The following is a 25,644-nucleotide window of genomic DNA, read 5'->3' as shown; positions in this document are numbered from 1 at the left end:
ATCTTCATCCCACTTGTTTAAAATTTCCATTGAAAGCTCTGCTACTGTCTATACCTGATCTGAGCACAATGGTTCTGGTACCCTAAATTAAATAGAAAGTTTGCGCAACTTTAATTTTTCAGTCAGAATTGTGTAAGTTGAATCAACTGAGATGTCTATGGTACTGGCTATTGTTTCTGCTGTTAATTATTGGTCTTCTTCAATTAGGGCATGAACAAGATTAATTTTTTCCTTGCAAAATTGATGTGGATGGTCTGCCGTTGAGGGCTTCATCTTCGACATCATCTCGTCCCATCTTAAAACGAGTTATCCATTTGTATACTGCTGATTTCTTTGGGAAACTGTTCCTATAAACTTTTTGTAAAGTATCAATGATTTCACCATTTTCTTCGCTTAAGCTTTGCCATAAATTTGCTGTTTGTTCTTGTTTCAATTTTAGCAGAATTCATGTTGCCCTCACAGGGGCTCTCTTCAAACTGATGTCTTACTCTTGTTAGTGCCTCAAACTAAATCCTGTTCAGACATGTTATAACAAGTTAATACGAGTTTATTTTACTATAAAAAAAAGTTGAAATTTGTGTATAGTTTCTGCATAATGAGCATTTTCCATTAACTTCTGAAGACCCTTCATATATGTTCATTGTTCACATTATTGCTAAGGCTTCTAGTCAGAGGTAGGCTTAACTTGGTAGTTAAGTTTTTGCAGAGTCAAAAGTTAAACACTAATTTTTTTTACTGTGAGGGGAACTGGCACTTCTAACCCCAATATTGTCTAAGGGTGAACTGTATAGTAGTAAGATCAGGGAGGAAGTAAAATACTCAATTCATGTTAAAAAATATTAAACCTTAGCTGTTATTATCATTAAAGAAAATTTAGCAGAAATACTCTAACTTAATGGAATTTGATGACAATATGCTGACTCTCTTAACATGTGTGAATATGGTTCTGACCATTTGACATATATTTACATGTAATAACTCTAGGCATCTATTATTTTCTTTTCCCAGATGAGTTACTTACCTGAGGTTAAGTAAGTAAGGTTAGATCAAACCACTAGGATGTGAAGGAGTAGAACTCAAATGCAGGTAGTCTGGCTACAGACTGGTGCTCTTAACCACTATCCTATGATGCCTTTGTAATGATTTCTTTTTTTGAATTTAATAAAAGCCATCAATCAAAATATAGTTTCACATTCCAGTTTTGACATTTAGCTTGGCAAGTTATTTAATCACATTAAGTAAGTTTCTACAAATACAAAAAAATATAAAGTGCAATTCTACTTCTGGTTATAATAAACTACGTAGCTTGGACCAATATATCCACTGAAGGCAAGTAAAAATTCTGGGCAAAGAATTTCTATACTTATGTTTTAAGGAATCTGTGAAATAACAAGGTGGTAAAGAATTATGAGAGCAAACTCAAAGGTCAGTGATCCAGAAAGTGAGTCTAGAATTTAAGGCTGTTTCGCCACTGGAAATATTTATATTTATGAATATAATAAATGACTCCAGTCAAAAGAGTGCATAAAGGAAAATTTATGGCCTAGGGAGCATATTTTGTAAAAGACAGAACATTAATAACTTAGTAAGTATTCACCTGGTGTTATTAATTTTGAGAATCAGAAAAATAGCAAAATAAAACTAGAGAGGTAGAAGAAATAAAATATTAAGCAATGAGAATTAATCAAATAAGCATATAATTCAGAGACCTAACAGATCTAAACAATGGTTCTTTGAAAGGACTAATAAACTAATCAACCATGGTGAAACTGATCAAGAAAAACAGGAAAAAAGTATAATGTTATGAAAGAAAAAGGGACATCTCTATAGATCCTACACAAATTACAAAGAAATTAAAGAGGAAATTATGAACAACCTTCTAAAAAATGCAATGTAATAATGACATAAACATAACTGAGAAGTACTAAACTATTCTGAAATCCATAATTAGAAACTTTCCCACAAAGAAAACACCCACAGGATTTACCGTACTATTTACCAGTAAAGTTTACCAAAAATTTAATGAAATATTTGTACATACACTATTCCCCTCAAACAGGAAGTATTTCCTAACTAATTTTACAAGACTAGCATAATCCTGACATCGAAATAAAAGACACAACAAAAATAAAAAAGTAAAGGCCAATCTGACTCATGAACATAGATTCAAAATTCCTAACCAAAAATATCAGCAAACTAAAATCAGTGATATGAAAGAAAAAGATCATACATGGAAAAGTTGAGGATATTCTAGAACTGAAGTTAGTTTCACATTCGAAAAACTATATGATGTAATAGATGAAAGAAAATATGATAAAATTCAGTAAGTTTTTATAACCTATTAGCCAAATAGAAACAATGAAATTTCCTTATTTTGAAGAAGGGCAGCTATATAAAATATCTACAGAAAACTTTATATTTAATGTACAAGTGTTACTAGAAGTGCTACTTTTATTTAATATTGTTTTGAGGGTCCTAGCTATGGAAAGCAAGAAAAAGAAGTTTTAAAAAACAAAGATTGGAAAAGCAAAAAACATATGGATGTGGTGCTGTTAAAGAATCAAACAAATCTAGATAAATTATTAGAACTAATGAGTTCAACAAGGTTGATGCCTATAATCTCAATATTTTAAAACTAATTATATTTCTATACACCAACAACAGAGAATAAAACTTTTAAAGAGGAGCCATTTATAATTGCATAATATCAATCACCTCAGCCTAAATCTAACCAAGATGTACAAGAACTCTGAAGTAAATTATAAAACATTATTGAAAGATATTAAATATCTAAACAAATGAGCTACATATTCACAGATTGAAAGACTAGAGACAAAAATGTAAATTTGTACAAACTACAGATATAATGTAACCTAAATAAAAAATCCCAACAGTATTTTTGACCAGCTTGTTTTAAAATTCACATGAAAATGCAAAAGAAAAAGAAAAAAGCCAAGAAACACTTGAAGAAGGATCCATTTGCGTGTTGGGAGGTATTATTCATTGGCACAAGGATCAACAAACAGAATACAGGGTCTAGAAACCGATTACACATATATAATAAAGACGGTACTTCTGAGTAGTGGGAAAGAACAGTCTTTTCAGTATGTTCTGGCTGGGACACCCAGATGTACATATAGTTAGGGGAAATATCAACCTTGATATTCTTAGTTGATAGCACACACAAAAGTCAATTTTATCTGGATTGCTGATAAATATGAAGAGTAAATTTATAGAATATAAACAGTAAATTTATAGAATATATATATACATCTTATGGCCTCTAGTCAGAAAAAGATATCCTGAACAATGTATTAAAATGCATTGGCCATAAGGAGAAAAAAATGAACTTGGAAATCATGAAAAACTAGAACTTCTGCTTATCAAAAGATATTACTGGCTGGGCTTGGTGGCTCATGCCTGTAATTCCAAAGCCTTGGGATGTCAAGGCAGGAGGATCACTTGAGCCCAAGAGTTTGAGACTAGCCTTGGCAATATAGTGAGACCCAGTCTCTACAAAAATTTAAAAAGTTAGCTGAGCATGGTGGCATGCACCTGTAATCTCAGCTGCTCAGAACGCTGAAGCAGGAGGATCGCCTGAGCCCAGGGGTTTTAGGCCGCAGTAAGCTATGATCACACCACTGCACTCCAGCCTGGGTCACAGAGCAAGACCCTCTCTCTAAAACAAAAACAAAAAAAAAAAATAAAGAAAAGAAAAGACATCATGACAACATGAAGGCTCAGAGTAGGTGGTGTTATCTACATATAACAAAGAACTCATATCCAGAATATATAAAGAACTTCTACCATTCAAGAAGAAAAACAGACAATTCATAGAAAAAAGACAAGAGACTTGTCCTCATTCAAGAGGAAATCTAAATGGTCAACAGACACTGAAGCCACAATAAAGTGAATTCTAGGTACATCCACCAGAATGGCCAAAAGGGAATCATCTGAGAATCCCAAGAATGGAGAATATGTGGAACAATGACAACTATCATGGACCTCTGGTGGGACTGTAAATTAGCTCAATGGCATTAGAAAACAGTTTGACATTACCTACTAACATTGTAAATAAGCATACCATGGTCACAATAATTCCACTCCTACAATATACCCAAGAGAAACATATTGCACAGGTGGCATACAAGGGTATTCATGGCAACTTTAATCCTAACAGTCCAAAACTCTAACAATAATAGAAAGCATATAAAAATTGTAACATGTTCATAAAATAGTACATGGGTCAACAAACTATAGCCTGCAGGTCAAATGTGGCCTGTCTCACAGGCCATGAGCTAAGAATGGTTTTTACATGCTTAAAAGGCAGTTAAAAAAAAAAAAAATGCAACACAGACCATATTTGGACTGCAAAGTCTAATTTTTTTAAATAAAATATTTACTATCTGGTGTCTTACAGAAAAGTTCTGCCAACCCTGAAATGGAATACAACAAACACAGCAATGATTATTAACTAACTATGACCATTACTTACTATGGTTGAATTTCACAAATAAAATATTAAATAAAAGAAGCCAAATATAAAATAGAACATGTTCTATTATATGAACCTTAAAAAATAGCCAAAGTAAATTAATATTGTAGAGCCACTATAGAAAACAGTATGAACATTGCACAAAAAACTGAAGACAGAATTACCATATGATCCAACAATCCCAATGCTAGGTATATAACTAAAGGAAATGTAATCATGTCAAGGAGATATTTGCATTCCTATGTTTATTGTAGTACTGTTCACAATAGATAAGATCTGGAATCAACCTGTCCAATAACAGATGAACCAATAAAGGAAGTATAGTATATATACACAATGAAATATCATCATCTAGCCTTAAAAAGAAGGAAATCCTATCATTAGCAACAACATGGATGAACCTAGAAGACATTATGTTAAGAGAAATAAGCCAGGCACAGACTGACAAATATGTATAATCTCACTTATATGTAGAATCTAAAAAAGTTAAACTCAGAAAAGCAGAGTAAAATGATGGCTACCAGAGGCTGGAAAAGGAAGGGGTTGGGAAGATGTTGGTCGAGCGATACACAAGTTTAGTTAGATAAAAGGAACAAGTTCAGGAGCTCTATTGTACAACATTGTGATAATAGTAATAGCAATGTATTTTATCCTCGAAAATTGCTGACAGTAGATTTCAAATGTTCTCATCACAAAAAAATAAGGATGTGAGGTAATACATAAATTAGCTCAAGTTAGCCATTTCACAATGCATATATACTTTAAAACATGTTGTGTTATAAACATATATAATTTTAATTTGTCAATTAAAATCAATAGATTTAAAGTTAGAAAAAAGCCAAAAATGAGACTACACTGGTTAGAGACTATACTCATTATCCAAGTAAGTATTCTGGATATGAAAAGAATATAAAAAGTCGGAATGGGTTGCAATTGGGAAGGGGCATACAGAAGCCAAAGTTGTTCCAATGTTCTATTTCTTTACTTGGAGGATGATAACGTGTATTTGCTTTATAATACAATAAGCTCTACATTTATGTTTTATGCAGTTACCACTTTTCTGTGTGTGTGTGTAATATTTCACAATATAAAAGAGTTTGCTAAGACCCACCTTTTCATAATCTTCAGCAGTAAAATCTCTGTCTTTCTGAAGTATTTCATGAAGCCTTGCCTTCACACGTTGCTGACAACTGCTCAAAGAGTCACTATCACTATCCAAAAGACCGTTCATATTTGCACTTTTCACCATTTGAACAAGAATGGGCGTAAGCTCTCCTTCCAAAGCTAAAAGCCCCTAAGCATATTAAATAAACATAAATTTAAAAAATTAATATGTAAAATAATATTTGTTACATATTGATTTTCATAAGGTATAAAATAAGTTTACAGTAAATAAACTTTATTAATATGACAATTGATTATTGTCATTTTAGGGTTTTACTTGAAAGTTCCAAATACAGAATTTTTAAATATTCCTTAGTTAAATTTTTTTTTTTTTTTTTTTTGAGACAAGGGTCTCATACTGTTGCCTGGGGTAGAGTGCAGTGGCGTGATTTTGGCTCATTGTAGCCTTGACCTCCTGGGCTCAGGTGGTCCCTCCCACCTCAGCCTCCTGAGCTGCTGGGACTACAGGTGTGAACCACTACATCTGACTCATCTTTTTTTCTTCAATTTTTTTGTAGAGACAGGGTTTCGTCATGTTGCCCAGGCTGGTCTCAAACTCCTGGGCTCGAGTGATCTGATCACCTCAGCCTCCCAAAGTGCTAGGATTACAGGTGTAAGCCACTGCGCCCAGCCAAAAATGTTTTAAGATGCAATATTAGATTAAAAACTCTAGTAATTCTAAAAAAAAAAAATTATTTGTACCTTTGCAAAAGCAGCTGCAGTCATCTGGACTCGTCCTTCATCAGAGGCATATATTTTGAGGTCATGTCTGTAGGTGCTATGTAATCTAAGTAAACCACAACCAGGAAAGCCTGCATAATCTCCTGAAAATAAATCCTCAAATCACTTCAGCTATATTTTCATTTCATTGTATTTCTATAAATACTTAATAACATCAAAAATGAGGATTTCAAAATACAATTTATGAAATTAGTCAAATTAAAGAAAACTCTAAGATTTACCTTGACCTCCAGGATACATACACCTGAAAGCTCTTCCAAGTTCTTCAGCCTGGACCCTGCCTGCAGGAGTTAATTCACCTCCCCATTTTAGAACCAAAAGTAAAGATGGTTCTTCTCTTCGGCTGTCTATGACACATATGAATGAATAAAACAAATGTTAAGTTTTTTTTTTAAACAGACTTGTCTTAAGATTAATTTTTTGTTTGTGCTCTCTTCTGTGGTGAAATATAGCCCATATGTAAGATATTTTCTTCCTTAAATGTTGCATGTATGTTCCTTAATGCTGTTTGTAGGCACTTGCTTCGGTAAGGAATACTCTCTTGCTATTCCTGTTTAAATCTTACTGAAATTTGAAAATCTCTCTCATACTTTAGAAAAATGGCTCCCAATTTTCTTCAGGGATGTAATGTTTCTCCCTTGCCTGTTCTCATAGTAATTTCTTCAGTGTACTTAATTTAGTTGTGCTATGTCTGCTGGATTGACAGCTCCTTGATGCCAGAATCCAGGTTTTATGTGCCTTGCTATAAAGCACCCTTTTCAGTGCTGTCTCATAAAAGAAAATACATTAGTTGAAGTGAAGAAGATATATATTTTGTTGTTGTTGTTTTTTGTTTTTTGAGACAGAATCTCGCTTGGTCGCCTAGGCTGGAGTGCAGTGGCAAGATCTCGGCTTACCGCAACCTCCGCCTCCCGGGTTTGAGCAATTCTCCTGCCTCACCTTCCTGAGTAACTGGGACTACAGGCGCCTGGCTAATTTTTGTCTTTTTAGTAGAGACAGGGTTTCACCATGTTGGCCAGGCTGGTCTCGACCTCCTGACCTCAAGTGATCCACCCACCTCGGCCTCCTAAAGTGCTAGGATTAAGGCGTGAGCCACTGCGCCCGGCCAGATACACGTTTTTAAGATGTGAAATCGGTGATTTGCATCATTTTTAGGAAGATATGAGATGACAGAGCCTAACATTTATTCTAATTTAAATTTTATGCAATCTAATAAATTTTATACAATCTAATAAATTTTATGCAAACAAAAGGTAATCAAGAGCAGCTTTTTAAATTTGAACTTGTGGCATCTCTGCATGTTATACATCAGAGTATTTCCTTGGACAAAGAAAACACCGTAAGTTAATGAGTTTCTGTACTTAATTTTGACCTACTCCTTTTCATGGTATTAAGATCTGTGTTGGGTTCTGAAAAAAAAGTAATTCAAAAATGAGCATTATAAGCACTAAAAGAACTTAATAATGATTCTTTAAAGGTGAGAGGAAATCACCCCTTCACCTGCAGCTAGTTAGCAGTTCTGTGAGTTTTGTCATGTAGATCAACATTAATTTATGGAAGGAAAGTTAGTTACCTAACTTTTTAAATTATTTGTTTACAGAATGTTTTTGATGATAAATACTAAGATATAGAAAATTAACCTGTATTACTATTAACCACAAAATGTGATAAGAGCAATATATCAAATGTTAAAATATATAAATAAAGATTATTATAAATTTGTGTCTGCATTTAAGATCATCATTACTTTAATTTTTGCTACTATAAGTAATACCACTATGAATATCCCTATAGATCAATCTTTCCCTGAACATATGATTACTTCTTTGGGTTAGATTCTGATAAGCAGAATTCAGGTCAAAGCATAAGAACATCTTTTGAAGTTTTTGATATATTGCCAAATTACATTTCAAAAAACTGTGCCAATTTATACTTCTACTATAGACCGAAATCCTGTCTCAATGAATTCTCATCAGCACACTTTATTACCAGTTTAAAACAGAAATGAAGAAAACACTTTGTCAATATGATAGGCAAGACAGATTATTATTACTATCTTTATTATTTTATTGGTCATCTGTATTTCTCTATGAAATGACTTCCTCAATCCCTACCCTTTTCTTTTGTAAGGTAAATGTATTTATAAATGTGGATACTGACTGCTCTTAGGAGACCAAACTTGTTTAAACACTTACTCTGGTTTACTGGGTGGAAGGAAATATCCATTTATTTTTAAAACAGGTTAATTTGTACATTTTTCAAAGTCTTTTTGTACTTCTTGGGCTTTCTTCTTAGATACTCTGCCCTCTGCTATCAAAAGGTGATGTAAGGGGCCCATTAAATAACAGTTATAAATAAATACGTTTTCTGAAACAATCCCACAGTTAAAAGGAAGTCCTATGCAGTTTTCAAAATAATAAAATCTATCCTTTATTTAAAGAACAGGTAATGTAAAAATGTATCCTTTATTTAAAGGAAGCACAGCTAAGATAATTCCACTTTATTTTTTCCTCACCATGCCAGTCCTAAACTACTAAGCAAAAGATGGTCCAAAGGTAATCAACAGTGAATAACAAGTTACTATATATAAATAAAACTACTGTATAAGCATTAAGAATGACATACCCTCCTCTTCACTAGATGTTTTAGGACAACCATGAGGGAGATAGGTCAACTGAACCTTACGATTTATTCCAGAAAAATGACCATACCTGAAAAATAAAATGATAAGCAGAATAGACAATGCAGGGAAAAACTAATTCTCACATATTCATGCTCCCTTGTATTTGTAATCGCCTGTTTAATTCTTCAAAATATTCTAGCCAAAAAAAAAAAAAAAAAATTGCACCATATATAATCATTCTAACCACATTAAAAACAAAAATGTTTTTCTAAAAATGACAGGCATGGGTGCCATGGCTCAAGCCTGTAATCCCAGCACTTTGGGAGGCCGAGGTGAGCAGATCACTTGAGGTCAGGAGTTCAACACCAGCCCGGCCAACATGGTGAAACCGTCTCCACTAACAATACAAAACTTAGCCAGGCATGGTGGCATGCACCTGTGGTCCCAGATACTTGGGAGGCTGAGGCACGAGAATCGCTTGAACCTGGGAAGGGGAGGTTGCAGTGAGCTGAGATCATACCACTGACTCTAGCCTGGGTGACAGAATAAGACCCTGTCTCAAAAAAAAAAACAAAAAAACAAAAAAAAAAAACACAACTCTGAAGAGATAAAGTACAGAAATATGTAAAAACACAGATGTATGTGTTTTAAGAAATAAAGGAAATACGATTATAAGAGGTTAAAAATGTAAAGCTATAACAGGAATATTGATGGGTATCCATTTTACTTGATTAAGGCAAAGTTCAAATTTTTTATATTTAAACTGCAATGAATCTATGGTCAAGTTAGCAATGTGGCCTTGATTCTAAGCAGTATTTCACAGAAGACACAAATCTGATGTCCTTGTTTAATCTTCTCACCTAAATTAAAACTAAAGCTAAAACCTTCAATACAACAATCTATTTTTTTCACATTAGATTTTCCTTCACGTCTCAACTATAGTAACAAAGAGTAAAAAGATCAGACTGTGAAAGTAATTAAAATGGAAAATCACATCCATAAAAATGAAGAGCTATATGTAGTACTGCAATTAAGGGTTTCAAAAAGATACTCACATCTCTAATACAGTCTTAAGTTGTTCAAGTTTTGGCTTGTTTTCTTCAATTTCAGAATCATTATTTTGTCCCAGCTCCATAAGAAGCTGTCGTGTAATATCTAGCACTTCCTATAAAATAAATTAACAGAAAATTGAATTTTTATGTAATTTCACCACTAAAAAATGTAAAACTAAACAAGAAAGCAAATATACTTGCCTGTAACTGTTTTGGTTTTTTGAGTTTTAATTTCCCTGATTTATATCCATCACATTTTTCAAAAAGATCAAAAAATCTTATAAAAAAAGACAGAACACTGTTAGTCACTTGCAATAATTAACATTACCAATATATGTTTAAACTAACAAATAATATGTGATAAGCTATGGGACTAGAACTTGGGATCTAAGGATTTCAAGTACTGTGTTTCCTCTTTCGCTATACATGTTGCTGCTCAACTTTGATTGATAAAACTTAGTACTTTCCTAAATGATACCAAACTAGTAATCACCATACTACTTTTCAAAGTTTTTTCATGGAAACCAAACATACAATTATAGTTCATAATATTATATATTTTCTGAAGTCATTGCATACACATTGAAAGTTACTTGTGTCAACACATACTTAATGGTTCAGAGTTTTCAAATTTTATCATCTCCAAATCAAACACTAGATAGAAATAACAGAAACTTTCATTCTATGAATTTTCTTCTAAAAGGGTGAGGGATTACTCACTCTCAGAACGCAATACAAGAGAGTGATAAGCAAAGATTAAATAGAACACTTTTATGACAATAAATGAAAGCCAGGGCAGACTGATGATATTTATGAATATTGCCACAATAATTTTAGATGCTAATGAACATTTTAAATGGATTTTGTATGCATCCACTGGTTTAAATATAAATGGCCAAGAGAGGGTAGATAAAAATTTTTCTATATGATGTATATTAATCAAGAGTTGACCACTTATCAGAAATCTTAAAACTATATCATGCATGTTAAATTATTCATCTTAAAACATACTTTTGATGTCTCACTTCCATTTTCATTTTTTGTTTTGGTGTTCGATCCCCATGACGTATAACAGCTATGACACATCTAAGTTCCATCCTAAAATGAAAAAATACATATGTTCTTAATTCTCTAAAAAAGATTTGTGTTGTATAATTCAGATTAATATGAACATTTAGTCATTTATTTAGAGCCATCTTTTACCATTTCAAGATCCTTCCCATGAAGAATAATACTTACAACTATCTAATTTTAACTTTATGAAATCAAATTCAAAATGAACTTAAGAAGCTGGGGGGGTGATATTAAGCTATATAATAGAATATAACCTTTTCTTCTCTAGAAATGGCTACCTTAACTCTGGGATAAAAGTAGACGGACTACAATTTCTGAGCTTTATTAAATATCTGCTCTGTAGCATTAGATCATTACAGACTGAGACTTCATTAAATCAAAATAAAACTTTACATGATGGTTGCTATATTATATATTTGCTAAGTTTTGCCCATGTAAGGAAAACAAGTATTTAAAACTCAAATTACTGGAAGATAAAATCATCTTAGAAGCATGCTACAATTAAGAGGTATAATCTAGTGTTTGCTGAAGTGTGAACTGCAGAACATAACCCTGCAGGATATCAACTGAGTTACCTGAAAAAATTTTATTTAACACTTTTGTGTTAAATCAGTATGAAAAATGCTGATTAAAAATAAAATTTGTTCTCCCTATCATCAGTACATCTCAGGATATTTAACATGTTAATATAAATATCTAAGTTGTGAAAAAAAAGCATTCAGTCAACTGACATGAATTTAAAGGAATAATTTTCAGTAATAGAATGTTATGAAACATTTTCGCAATACTGGTATAATTATGCAAGATATGACTTGAGAGAGCAAAAGTTGTAAGACCACTGTGAACCTTTAAGTAACATACCTATTGGTACCTTTTTTATTTTTATGGCTTGATTAAACAATTCTATAATTATCCAGGCATGTTTCAGTAGTTTCTTTGTAACAATTAGTGGACCCTTATAAATACGTATAATCTACTCCTTTATCTTTAAGCTGAATCATATGAAATCATACACAGTAAAGTGTCTAATCATCATTCGGAAATTTAATTTTTATCCTAATAGCACAGATGACAAGGAAAACTCAATTTCTAAATGAAAACAATTCAGACTTACATAGTTCCAGATGTAGTTGGTACAATTGGGATATCTTCAGCTTCTAAGGGTATTGACCACGGAATATGAAATTGTGGAGCCAGTTCTCGCATTACAATATTTCTTCGAGACAAAAAAGAAAATATTTAAAATTAGTACATTTTAAGACAAAACTGGGTACTTAATGACAATGAGAGAGAATCGTAAGACTTAAACTATCTAGTGATTACATCACATAAAAAATAACCCACAGAATCAAATTCTGATCAAGAAAAAATAAAAATCAGTAGTTCTAAATTGATGTATTAGACACATCAATGGGATTTCACAAATTTGAGATTATTTGCTTTAGTTTTAAAATATCAATCAGCATTGGATTCAAAGAAATCACTACAATTATATCATATCTAATTACATACATTCTGAAATTCAAGATTGTCTCTTCTGTGTGGCTACTGATAAGTTCTTATCAGTTTATTGAACACCTAAAATGCTATTATAAATATTGTGTTCATCTTAACAAATCACTATTATACCAATAGGGTTAAAAATGGAAAAATGTTTACTTTTTGGTTTTGTTTAAATTTAGCATTTATTTATGCTAAAATTTAGTAAACTCTCCCTAACATCACTTTAAGGGTAAGTTTGTAAATCTTTGAAACATACTATGGGTTAAATGTTCTTAATCTGAAAATCTGAAATCCAAAACACTTGTGGTCCCAAGCATTGTGGATAAGGGATACTTAACTAGTAAAAAAGCTAGCTCCAATTATAGAACATTTTTTAATGTAAGTTTCCTATGGATTTGTCATATATACCTGGAAATGTCTTAAAAATAGCTATTGCCTTGCTAGTCTTCTGAATCAAAGTATAAAGACAACAGGTTGAAGAATATAAAAACGGCATTTCTACCTACCATAATTTTTTTACATTCACTTGACAGTCTTATGAAAATATCAAGTAACATATGCTTGTAGAATGAATTGTCATGCAAAAGAGTCATGAATTCTAAATATTTCTATTTTCCTTTTTATTTATTTCATGAATGTTAATTTTGTCCATTAAGTGGAAGAAAACCTTTTCCACTGTAGTTACATGGCAAAAATTTGAGGAATAATGTATTCTAACAAACTTTTGACTAATAATCAACATGTTATAGTATTTGTAAACATATGAAGTTAAGGTTTTCATCTATACTGATCATAAATTAATCTGTCTTTGATAAGCCAAAGTATAATTCAGGATCTGGCATAGTCTTCAGGGGTGTCATTTTATGAACACTGATCTTTACTCTAGAAGGCTTAAAAAAACTGACCATTTAATGTTAACAGTTATTTGGTTTCTGAAAAACTAGTATATGAAGGTAAAAAGAAAATTTAAAAAATTCTTACCCAAGTATTTTTGCACAGTCATCATAATACTTCATGGAATTTTTCACAAAACTGAAGCCATTGACATCACAGACATAGGACTGTCCATTGGCCCGTAACAAATCAAAGCCACAAACTGTTTGCTATTTAAAATAAGTTATAAACTTTAAGGTTTTATTTAAATTATTAAGATTCACAGTTTTCTAGTCCTATCAGAACATATCAAATTTTATAAATGCTTAAAAGTATATTACTATATATTGGTTTACTTCACAATAAGAAATGAAAGAAATTTTTTATTTGTAACTTGAGTACTCTGAAAATACATTATAGAGGCTATATGATTATTTAAGTCTTTTATCATAAAGTAGATGTAGAACAATAATGCATAAGCGGCTAGAGAGGCCCCAAAATAATATATTCTATCACAAAGTTCTTCAATTAACATCTAATTTAAAAACAAAAACAAAATTGTTAAAGGATCTGAAAAAAACAAAAAACAAAAAACTTGGCACTAGCAGAAATTACATCATGTTAATCAAAAAAAAAAAGAGGGAGGGCGGACATGGAGAACAGTTTTGAGGACATATTCCAGAGGAAATCTTGTGATCTGTTTTGTTTGGTTTTGAGAGGTAGTGTCGCTCTGTCACCCAGGCTGGAGTGCAGTGGCACAATCTTGGCTCACTGCAACCTCCACTTCCCAGGTTCAAGGAATTCTTGTGCCTCAGCCACCCGAGTAGCTAGGACTACAGGCGTGTGCCACCACACCAGGCTAATTTTTGTATTTTTTAGTAGGGACAGAGTTTTGCTATGGTAGCCAGGTGGGTCTGGGGTTCCTGGCCTCAAATAATCCACCTACCTCAGCAACCCCAAAGTGCTGGGATTACGGGTGTGAGGCACCACACCCAGTCGAAATCCTGTCATCTTTCAAACCCTCAATACCACATATTCGTGAACACCTGTAATAAATTTACTTTATTTGGGAGAAGAAAATGGCCAAAAGGCATGAATTTGCTACTCAGGCTCTAAGAACTTTCTGATCTAACATTTGATGCTCAATCATCAGGTATTAGTAGAATGTGATTTTTTGTCACAGCTTTCAGAATCCTGGCATAATAAAAGGATCTCTATAAAGCTATTAAAACTTATTTACAGGCTAACATTCCTTCCATGAAAGATAGTTCAAATTATTAAGGCACAAAGTAATTCTTTATTGTTTAATAGCCAGTAACATATACTAGCCTTTAAGTTATAGATCCAAGCCAAGATTTCAAAAAGGTAAAATTTTTATCCTTCGTTAAATGAAGGTTTTACTATTTCTATTTAAATCTTTACTATACAGCAGTTAGGAAGAAACCTAACAATATAGATTGAGAGAATTAGTCAAATGTCAAAAGTAAAAAAGTTTTTTTTAAGAAATGTTTTTGTCTGGGTGCAGTGGCTCACACCTGTAATTCCAGCACTTTGGGAAGCCGAGGTGGGCAGATCATAAGGTCAGGAGTTTGAGATGAGCCTGGCCAACATGGCGAAACCCCCTCTCTACTAAAAACACAAAAATTAGCCGGGTGTGGTCGTGGGTGCCTATAATCCCAGCTACTCTGGAGGCTGAAGCAGGAGATTAGTTTGAACCCGGTTGTGCCACTGCATTCCAGCCGGGGCGACAGCAAGACTCTGTCTCAAAAAAAAAAAAAAAACCAGAAAGATATGTTTTGATATTGTTTTCATGAACATCTTTTATCATATATTAGGCCAAAGAATCAATCGCCAAGGCTAGACCACTGAGAACTGTTTTCATTTAACAAAAAAACTTACCAATTATATGAAAGTAAAACTTAAAGCCAGTTTCAAAAAGTACACTAGACAATAACCCTAAAACACTCATTAGTTGAGTCATTTCTGTAATTTTAATTTCTGAATAAATTGACCAGGTTTTCTTTTATATAATACAAAAGAATATACTGGCAGTACAAGAATCCCTTGAAAAATACATGAACCATTCAGATGTATTAATTACTTTCTCAGTTTACTTCTCCAATTATATGTATAATGTCTTAGTCAAAAGCACCAATAATGTCTTAGTCAAAAAAGAAAATTAGAATTTACCTTTATAAGGATCTATAGATTTGTGTAACATCTTACCTTAAAAGCAAGGCAGACTTTCCAAGCAATTAATTTCTCTCGTGCATTGAGAATAACAGGATATCTTACTTCTTTTCCTTCACTGTCTCGTTCCACCTTGCCATCAAGTGCTGGAGATTTTCGAGCTTCAGCATGGGCGTAATCTGGACCCACTGTATAAACCTTTCAAAAATGTTAAATAAATGTATAAATACGTGTGTGTGTGTGTGTGTGTGTGTGTGTGTGTGTAACCAGCAGACAACAAATCCAATGAAAAAAATAACTAAAAACTAGTTCCAAATCCAGGCTATTAGACACATCTTTTTATTTTACATGCCCAAATTTTCAGTTCATTGGGAAAGGTTGTAAGTAATCATTATATGGCAAAATTGGTAGAGTGAAGTTTCATTCTCTATAGACAACTATTATACTGAGTATTATGAGGGAATACTAGAATGTATACAATGTGATCGCTGTCTTCAAATTGTTTCAGTTTAACAAATGAGAAATGCAAATATTATAGGGAAAAAAAAATCCCAAAAGAAAATCTTTAAAAGGGTGAGGGTATGAATCTGAGTGCAGATAAGAGAAGAAAAGTAAAAAAGAAAGAGGCATGAACAGCATGATGTATTCAGGTATTGGCAAGTTATCTGATATAGTTTATACTGTAAGAAATGAGGTTTATAAGACAAACAGAGGACAGACTGAAATATCTTGTATGGCAGGATTATGAATCTGGTTATTATCCTGTGGTCAATAAGGATCCACTAGAGAATTTTAAAGGATTCATATTCAGATTTATACTTTAGAAAACATTCCGGTTAGAGAGAGAATGGCTGAAGGTAAAGCAATTAAGACCTTATTTGTCACGAACTAAAATGACAGACATGTTTTATATCACATCACAGTTGTCACAGATCTCAAAACCTCACTTACACTAATCACTGCTTGGAATCTGTGATGGTTATTAGACCTTTATCCCTGGTATCTTATTATTTAATGCCCCTTTAAAGACTTATTATGTATAACACAAAGTTGGGTTTTAAATATTTTATTATATTTGAATAAAATTTGTCTCCGTCATAATCTTACATGTTTAAAGCATTTAAAAACACTACTCTTAAAAAAGAATCCATAGGCTTCAGACTGCTAAAAATGTTGATGGTACAAAACATGAGGAATCCCTAATCAAAAAGAAAGATCCTGAATAAAGGTTAGATACAGTTAAAGATTAACTTCTTTTTCTGATATCATTGGTAAACTTGAAATATAAAACTAAAATCTATTTTAATCAATCCTACCTTAACATCAGTACCATCTGTGGGCATAAACTCTTCATATATATATGAGCCTGTTTTTCGTACATTGCTTTCTGGAGAATAAACACTACTTCTACTTCCAATCTGAAAACAAAAGATGTCCATCGATATAAAAAAGCAAATTACTTCCCTCATTTTTATGATAAAATGACAAATAGTTTATTAACCATCTATTTCCATCTTAGACATTTTCATAATACTTTTTTTTTTTTTTTTTTTTTTGAGGCGGAGTCTCGTTCTGTCGCCCAGGCTGGAGTGCAGTGGCCGGATCTCAGCTCACTGAAAGCTCCGCCTCCCGGGTTTACGCCATTCTCCTGCCTCAGCCTCCCAAGTAGCTGGGACTACAGACGCCCGCCACCTCGCCCGGCTAGTTTTTTGTATTTTTTTTTTTTAGTAGAGACGGGGTTTCACCGTGTTAGCCAGGATGGTCTCGATCTCCTGACCTCGTGATCCGCCCCTCTCAGCCTCCCAAAGTGCTAGGATTACAGGCTTGAGCCACCACGCCCGGCCTCAAATACATTTTTAATCCACAAATAATTAACAAAACTTACTATATACTTCGCACTATAGTAGTCTCTATTGTTACTATAACTTACATATTAAAGATATAGAAATACAATGAACAGTAAGAGTTATGTTCCTAAGATTCATCCAGGTTGCTGCATGTAAGCTTGTTCATTTTTACTACTCTAGAATTTTCCACTGTATAAATACACCAGAATTTATCCATTCTCCTATCAATGTATGTTTAGGTTGTTTTCCAAGCTTTGGTGATTACAACGTTGCTTTCAACGTTCTTATGTGTCGCAACAGCAAACGTGTATGAGTGTTCCTAAGGTATATAATAAAAGTGGAACTGCTCGGTGATAGAATGTGCTCATATTCAACTTGTGAAGACAATGAAAACTCTTTATCAACTATTTTAACAATGTAGGGTCTCATCAGCAATGTGTAAGTTTTCACTGTTCTACATCCTTGTTTACACTTGTTACTGTTAGGCTTCTTAATATCTGCTACTTTAACGGATGTTAAAATGGTATCTCACCGTGTTCTTAATTTGAATTTCCATCAATTTTTATACATGTATATGCATTTTACATTCTGATACATTGCTAAATTATGTTAAGAGGCTACATTACTTTGTATTTCTGCCAACAGTGTTTGCCCTTGTGCTTATTTCTCAACTAGCTCAATATTTTTTATCTTTGTCAATCCAAAAAGTAATACAATGTCATTATATCTAGATTTGATTTGCATTTATTTTATTATGAGTATAATTAAGTGTACTTTCATGTATGTAAAGTTATCAGTGTTACTTTTTCTATGAGCTGTTATTTTTCTGGGCCATTATTCTAAAAGACTGCTACTGCTTAAGTGAATTTCTAGTTTGACAGGTATACAAAATGGGAAGGAAAAGAAAAGTCAAGTATCTTTCCTGGCATTCTGCAGGCAGAAATTCTGCTTAACAACATTAAATAACTAAAATGATGCCATGCCTTTCTAACAAAGTATATCAGTTTTATAAATTTACCTCTAAATGATACATTTTCAAGAGTTCAATATTTAACCATAATTAAATGCTTGATTGCTTTTAATAACACTTACACAACAATGTATAAAGAAGAGTATTCATACAAAAGTTACAAAGGTTTTACCTTTCTAAAGAGTCTTTGACTTCCACCACCAGCAGAAGTTGGGTAATAAATGTAAACATTGTGATCTTCTGCACTGACTGGCTTTTCTACAAATGGCTTTTGAAAAATTTCCCCATTTACTTCTACATGATCTTCCCCTTCAATCAGATTACATTCTATAAAACAAACATGATTCCAAGAAATATCACATATTCTTATTATATTATCAGGACACCACATTATTATCAAAGACTTTTTTACTAAAAGACCATAGAAGTAAATTTGGATAATGTACTCAGTTGACTTTAATTATACATGTTTATGTAACTAACATATGCCAATGTTTATGATAATATATGGCATTAAAAGCTACAGTTCTTCAAAATTTTACAGACTTACGATTTCACACTACCACACCACAGAATTCAAAGTTAGACGTGAAATTATTATATCAAGACTGAGAAGTAACTCAAGAATGTCACCATCTTCTGAAAACTGTTTGAGATTATTCGTATCACAGATATCGTAAAACATGAAGTTATTTAAGTTAGAAAGTAACTCATATGCAAAGTAAGCCAGTTCAATTAGAAAGTTAAATTTTTACCTCTAGACAAGAAAAGTTTCCTGCTTCAGATGATGATTACTTTATATCTTTTTTAAATGTTATTTTTAATCATCATGGGTACATAGTAGTTGTATATATTTATGCGGTCCATGTGAAATTCTGATACAGGCATACAATGGTCTAATAATCAAATTGGAATAGTTGAGGTATTCACCATCTCAAACATTATCATTTCTTTGTGTTAGGAACATTCTAATTTCACTCTTAGTTATTTCAAAATATAAAATAAATTATTGTGAACTATAGTCACCCTATTGTGCTACTAAATACTGGATCTTATTCATTCTATATAACTGTATTTTATACTCACTAACCATCCTCACTTTATCCCCATCATCCTTGCAACCCTTCCCTCCAGTAACAATTATTCTACGCTCAAGCTCTAAGAATTCATCTTTTTTTCTAAAGCTCCCACACGTGAAAACATGCAATATTTCTTTCTTGCCTGGCTTATTTCACTTAACATAAGACTTCCAGTTTCATCCATGTTGTTGCAAATGACAGGATTTCATTCTTTTTTATGGCTGAATAGTATACCATTGTCTATAGGTACCACATTTTCTTAATCCATCGATTAATGGACTCTTAGGTTGTTTCTATACTGGCTATTCCAAGTGGTGCTGCAATATACGAGTGCAAATATCTCTTCAATATACTGATTTCCTCTTTTTTTGGACATATACTCAGCAGTGAGATTGCAAGATCATATGGTAGCTCTATTTTTAGTTTTTTGAGGAACTTCCATTCTATTCTCAATAGTGGCTTTACTAATTTATATTCCCACCAACAGTATTCCCTTTCTCCACATCCTCACAAACATTTCTTATTGTTTGTCTTCTTGATAAAAGCCATTTTAACTGGGATGAGTTGATATTTCATTATAGATTTGATGTGCATTTCTCTGATGATTGGTGACGTTGAGCATATTTTCATATACCTATTGGTCATTTGTATGTCTTCCTTTGAGAAAAATCTGTTCAAATCTTTGCCCATACTTTAATTAGATTGTTTTTTTCCTATAGAGCTGTTTGAGCTTCTTATATATTCTGGTTACTAGTCCCTTGTCAAATGGGTAGTTTACAAATATTTTCTCCCATTCTGTGGACTGTCTCTTCACTGTATTATTTCCTTTGCTGTGCAGAAGCTTTTGATGTTGATGTGATCCCATTAGCACATTTTTGCTTTGGTTGCCTGGGTTTCTGAGGTCTTACTCAAGAAACATTTGCCCAGATCAATATCCTGGAGTGTTTCTACAATGTTTTCTTCTAGTAGTTGCATATTTTCAGGTCTTAGATTGAAGTATTCAACCCATTTTGATTATGTATATAGAGAAATATAGGGGCCTAATTTGATCCTGCATATAGATATCAAGTTTTCCCAACACTACTTACTGAAGAGACTGTCCTTTCCCCAGTGGACATTCTGGTCAACTTTGTCGAAAATGAGTTAATTGCAAATGTATGTATTTCTTTCTGGATTATGGATTCTGTTCCCTTGGTCTATGTTTCGATGCCAGTACCATCCTGTTTTGGTTACTATCGCTTTGTAGTGTAACTTAAAGTCAAATATTGTGATTCCTCTAGTTTTGTTGTTTTTGCTCAGGCTGGCTATGACTATTCTGAGTCTTTTGTGGTTCCATATAAATTTTAGTATTTTTTTTTTTATTTCTGTGAAGAATGTCTTTGGTATTCTGACTGCACTGAATCTGTAGACAGTTTTGGGTAGTATGGCAATTTTAACAATACTGATTCTTTCAATCTATGAAAATGGAGTATTTTTCCATTTTTTGTGTGTTCTCTTCAATTTCTTTCATCAGCATTTTATGGTTTTCATTGTAGAAGAGATCTTTCATTTCTTTAAGTGAATTCCTAGGTATTTAATTTATTTGTAGCTATTGTAAATGGGATTACTTTTTTTTTTTTTTTTGGTTTCTTTTCGAGATTGTTTGCTGTTTGCATATAGAAATGCTATGGATTTTTGTAAGTTCATATTGTATCCTGCAACTTTACTGAACTTGTTCTAATAGTTTTGTGGTAGAGATTCTAGGATTTTCTAACCATAAGATCATATCATCTATAAACAAGGATAATTTAACTCCTTTCTTTTCAATTTGGATGCCCTTTATTTCCTTCTCTTCCCTAATTTCTCTGGCTATAATTTCCAGTACTAAGTTGAATAAAAGAGGTGAAAGTAGACATCTTTGTCTTGTTCCAAGTCTTAGAGGAAATATTTTCACTTTTTCCCTGTTCAGTATGATGTTAGCTGTGGGTTGGTCATATAGGCCTTTTATCATATAGAGGTAAGTTCATTCCATACCCAGTGTTTTGAGAGATTTTATCATGAAGGGATGTTTAATTTTATCAAATGCTTTTTCTCCATCAACTGAAATGATCATATGTAGACAGTATAGAGTTGGGTCTTATTTTTTAATCCATTTTGCAACTCTATGTCTTTTGATGCAAGAATTTAGCCCATTTACATTCATGTTATTATTGATAGGTAAAGACTTGCTTCTGCTATTTTGGTATTTGTTTTCTGAGGTTTTTATTTTTTTGTCCTCTCTTCCTTCCTTCCTGTATTCCTTTGTGGGAAAGTGATTTTCTGCCTGGGCATGATGGCCCCCAGCACGTCGGGAGTCTGAGACAGGAGGACCACATGAGCCAAGGAGTTTTGAAACCAGCCTGGGCTACACAGTGAGACCCTGTCCCTACAAAAAATAATTACTTGGACATGGTGGCTTGTGTGTGTAGTCCCAGCTACTCAGGAAGCTGAAGTGGGAGAATCACCAGGGAGCAGAGGCTATAGTGAAAAGTGATCACGCCACTTCACTCCAACATGGGTGAAATGCCATTATGCCACTTCACTCCAACATGGGTGAAGAGCAAGACCCTGTCTCAAATACATATATATGTATGTAATTCTCTCTGGTAGTATGTTTTAATTTCTTTTATTTTTTGTATATCTGTTATAGGTTGTGATTACCATAAGGCTTACAAATAACATTTTATTACCAATTATTTTAAAATGATGACAACTCTGATTACAAAGAAAAGAAAAAGAAAGAAAATTTTAAAAATTCTACATTTTAACTCCATTTCGCCCATCCATGTTTTGGCTTTTTGTTCGCTCTATTTTTATGTTTCTACACTCCCAAGAAGTTGTTGTAGTTATTATTTCTGATAGGTTTGCCTTTTAGCCTTCCTATGAAATATATAAGAGGTTTGTACACCACAATGACAGTGTTAGAATATTATGTACTTATCTGTGTACTTACTATTACCAGTGAGTTTTACACATTAAGATGATTTCTTGAATTTTTTTTTTTTTTTTTTTGAGATGGAGTCTTCCTCAGTCACCCAGGCTGGAGTGCAGTGGCACAATCTTGGCTCGCTGCAAGCTCCGCCTCCTGGGTTCATGCCATTCTCCTGCCTCAACCTCCTGAGTAGCTGGGACTACAGGCACCCGCCACCAAGCCCGGCTAATTTTTTTTGTATTTTTAGTAGAGACAGGGTCTCACCATGTTAGCCAGGATGGTCTCGATCTTCTGACCTCGTGATCTACCAGCCTCAGCCTCCCAAAGTGCTGGGATTACAGGCATGAGCCACTGCGCCTGGCCCAGATGATTTCTAATTGTTAATGTATTTTTCTATCAGATTGATGAACTCCTTTTAGCATTTCCTGTAAAACATTTCCTTAGAGACCCTGTAAGATCTTTTTCCTATCCTATCCTATAAGGATAGGAAATTCCAGGATATTGGTAATTCATGAATCCCTCAGCTTTTGTTTAGTAAAATCTATTATGTCTTCATGTTTGAAGGATAATTTTGCTGAATAGAATATTCTAGGTTCGAAGTTTTTTTTCCTTCAATACTTTGAATGCCATCACACTCTCTCCTAGCCTATAAAATTTCTGCTTAGATGTCAGCTGCCAGGTGTATCAGAGCTTCTTTAAATGTCATATACATCTATTCTCTGGGTGCTTTAAGGATCTTTGTTTATCCTTGACTTTTGAGAGTTTGATTAATATATGTCTTATTTGGGTTAAATCTTCATATTCTTCTATGACCTATGGATATTCATATCTTTCTTTAGGTTTGGAAAGTTGTTAATTGTTTCTTTCTATAAACTTTCTACCATGATCTCTCCATGTTCTCTTTAAGAGCACTAATTATTGGATTTGTCCCTTTGAGGCTATTTTTAAGATATATATATATATATATATATATATATAAACATTTTCCCTTCCCCTTATTAACTACATAGGTTCCAAAGTTGTCAAAGAAAAATGAAGAAAGGAGTGGGCCAAAAAGATGAAAAGTGCTACCTGAGAAGTTTGTTCAGACTCCTCTCAGGTCTCTTTAGTCCTGTAGGTGTGTTTCATTCTTTTCCTCTCTTTCTCCTCTGGCTATGTATTTTCACATAGCCGATCTTCAAGCTCACTAATTCTTCTACTTGATCCACTTTGCTGTTGAGAGGCTTTGATGTATATTTCTGTGTGTCAACCGAATTTTTCAGTTCCAGAATTTTGGCTTGATGGTTTTGAATTATTTCAATCTCTTTGTTAATTTCTCATGATACAATTCTGATTCATTCTCCATGTTACCTTGCAGTTCTTGAGCTTCCTCAAGACAGCTATTTTGAATTCTCTGTCTGAATATCTACATATCTACATCACTCCAGGATTGGTAACTGGTACCTTATTTAGTTTGTTTGGTGAGGTCACATTTTTCTGGATGTTCTTGATGCTTGTAGACATTCACTGATGTCTCGGTATTTACAAGTTAGATATTTATTTCAGTCTTCACCGTTTGGGCTTCTTTGTGCCCATCCTTCTTGAGAAAGCTTTCCACATATTCAAAAAAGACATAAGTGTTACGATTGAAGCCTGAGGTCACTGCAGCTGTATTACCACTAGGGGGCGCCCTAAGCCCAGGAATGCTACAACTCTAGCCGACATGTTCACAGAGGCACTACCTTGGTAGACTAATTTTTCGGTTCTTATGAAGGTGCTTCCTTGCATTGCTAGTTTATAATTTGGTGTTCCTGTGGGGAGTGGAACAATCATTGGAGGGTATATTCGGCCATCTTGTTCTGCGCCCCCCTCTAGTTTTTAATTAAAGATGGTTCAAGGTATGATAAATTCATCAAAATTCCCCCACAATAATAAGTGTGAACAGAATGTTAACACTTAAGACAAACATATATCTTGCCTTCAGACTAAGTTAGGTATAGCTTCCATGCTATGTTTTAGATAACCAGAAAAAATGGAGCAAACAGTGCTTTAAAATACTAATAAATACTTAGAAGTACTGTTGCCCCTTGTTATAAGCGGTGACTGGTTCCAGGAACCCCCTCGTATACCAAAATCTTCACATACTCAAGTCACAAAGTTGGCTCTGCAGAATCCATGTAAATGAAAAGTCGGCTATCAGTAAATGTGGGACCCACGAATCCAGTATTTTCAATTCATGTTTATTCCGTGAACAAGCAGACTGGCAAGAGTTCAAACCCATGCTGTTCCAGGGCCAATTGTATTTCCAAATTCTTGGCCAGTAGTTAGTTTTTGGCATTGTAGCATGAAGTTTCTAATACTTAATTCAATAGTCATAGATAAATCACTTGTTCACCCTTAATCAATAAAAATTCACTCGTATGTAATTTCAAAATTCTAACTCATGGTTCTTAGAGATATGTGAAAGGTAGGCCAAAGAAGAGAAGGATAAATAATTCCTAAATTATTAGTTAGCCTTTAAACTCAGTGTCACCTTTTAATTGAGTATGTTTGGCTGTTTAGATTTTTTTTGAGACGGAGTCTCGCTCTGCCGCCCAGGCTGGAGCCCAGTGGCGCAATCCAGGCTCACGGTAAGCTCCGCCTCCCGGGTTCACGCCATTCTCCTGCCTCAGCCTCCCAAGTAGCTGGGACCACAGGCGCCGACCATCGAGCCTGGCTAATTTTTTGTATTTTTAGTAGAGACGGGGTTTCACTGTGTTAGCCAGGATGGCCTCGATCTACTGACCTCGTAATCCTCCTGCCTCAGCCCCCCAAAGTGCTGGGATTACAGGCGTGAACCACCACGCCTGGCCTAGATTATTTTTTAAAATGGAATAGAATACTATGAATTCTTTAAATTCCTTCCAGTTAATTATTGTAAGAATGTGGCCCAAAAGTATGTCAAGCGGCAAAGGAAGCTTACCTAAAATCTCTTACTCTTACCTTTAGGATTATTTGGGTCACGGTTCAAAATTGCATAACGAGGAAGTAAAATACCTTCAGCTTGAAGAATACTATATACTTCTCTCCTGAAGAAAAAGGAAAACATCCTTATTGTTTTATTG

At 33.6% G+C, this 25,644-nt stretch overlaps 1 protein-coding gene across 17 annotated transcripts in view; it reads right to left on the bottom strand.

Annotated features, from left to right (window-relative positions):
* PPIP5K2 (diphosphoinositol pentakisphosphate kinase 2) overlaps positions 1-25,644 on the bottom strand; it is a 77,053-nt gene that overhangs the window by 37,546 nt on the left and 13,863 nt on the right. For 13 of the 17 annotated variants that reach the window (XM_023212221.3, XM_023212226.3, XM_023212229.3 and 10 more), the window contains 13 exons: positions 25,523-25,608; positions 18,705-18,859; positions 17,032-17,133; positions 15,752-15,913; positions 13,634-13,755; positions 12,264-12,365; positions 11,087-11,173; positions 10,277-10,352; positions 10,079-10,188; positions 9,026-9,111; positions 6,622-6,747; positions 6,362-6,483; positions 5,607-5,789 (listed from right to left, as the gene is read on the bottom strand). In XM_023212221.3, coding sequence (XP_023067989.1) covers positions 5,607-5,789; positions 6,362-6,483; positions 6,622-6,747; positions 9,026-9,111; positions 10,079-10,188; positions 10,277-10,352; positions 11,087-11,173; positions 12,264-12,365; positions 13,634-13,755; positions 15,752-15,913; positions 17,032-17,133; positions 18,705-18,859; positions 25,523-25,608 — 1,519 coding nt within the window. The remainder of the gene's footprint in view (positions 1-5,606; positions 5,790-6,361; positions 6,484-6,621; positions 6,748-9,025; positions 9,112-10,078; positions 10,189-10,276; positions 10,353-11,086; positions 11,174-12,263; positions 12,366-13,633; positions 13,756-15,751; positions 15,914-17,031; positions 17,134-18,704; positions 18,860-25,522; positions 25,609-25,644) is intronic. The other 4 variants (XM_023212223.3, XM_023212225.3, XM_023212232.3 and 1 more) reach the window with 1 other exon arrangement.

Source organism: Piliocolobus tephrosceles, chromosome 4, assembly GCF_002776525.5.
Source record: "Piliocolobus tephrosceles isolate RC106 chromosome 4, ASM277652v3, whole genome shotgun sequence".
Classification (NCBI taxonomy): domain Eukaryota; kingdom Metazoa; phylum Chordata; class Mammalia; order Primates; family Cercopithecidae; genus Piliocolobus; species Piliocolobus tephrosceles.
This window is presented reverse-complemented; position numbering and strand designations above follow the sequence as displayed.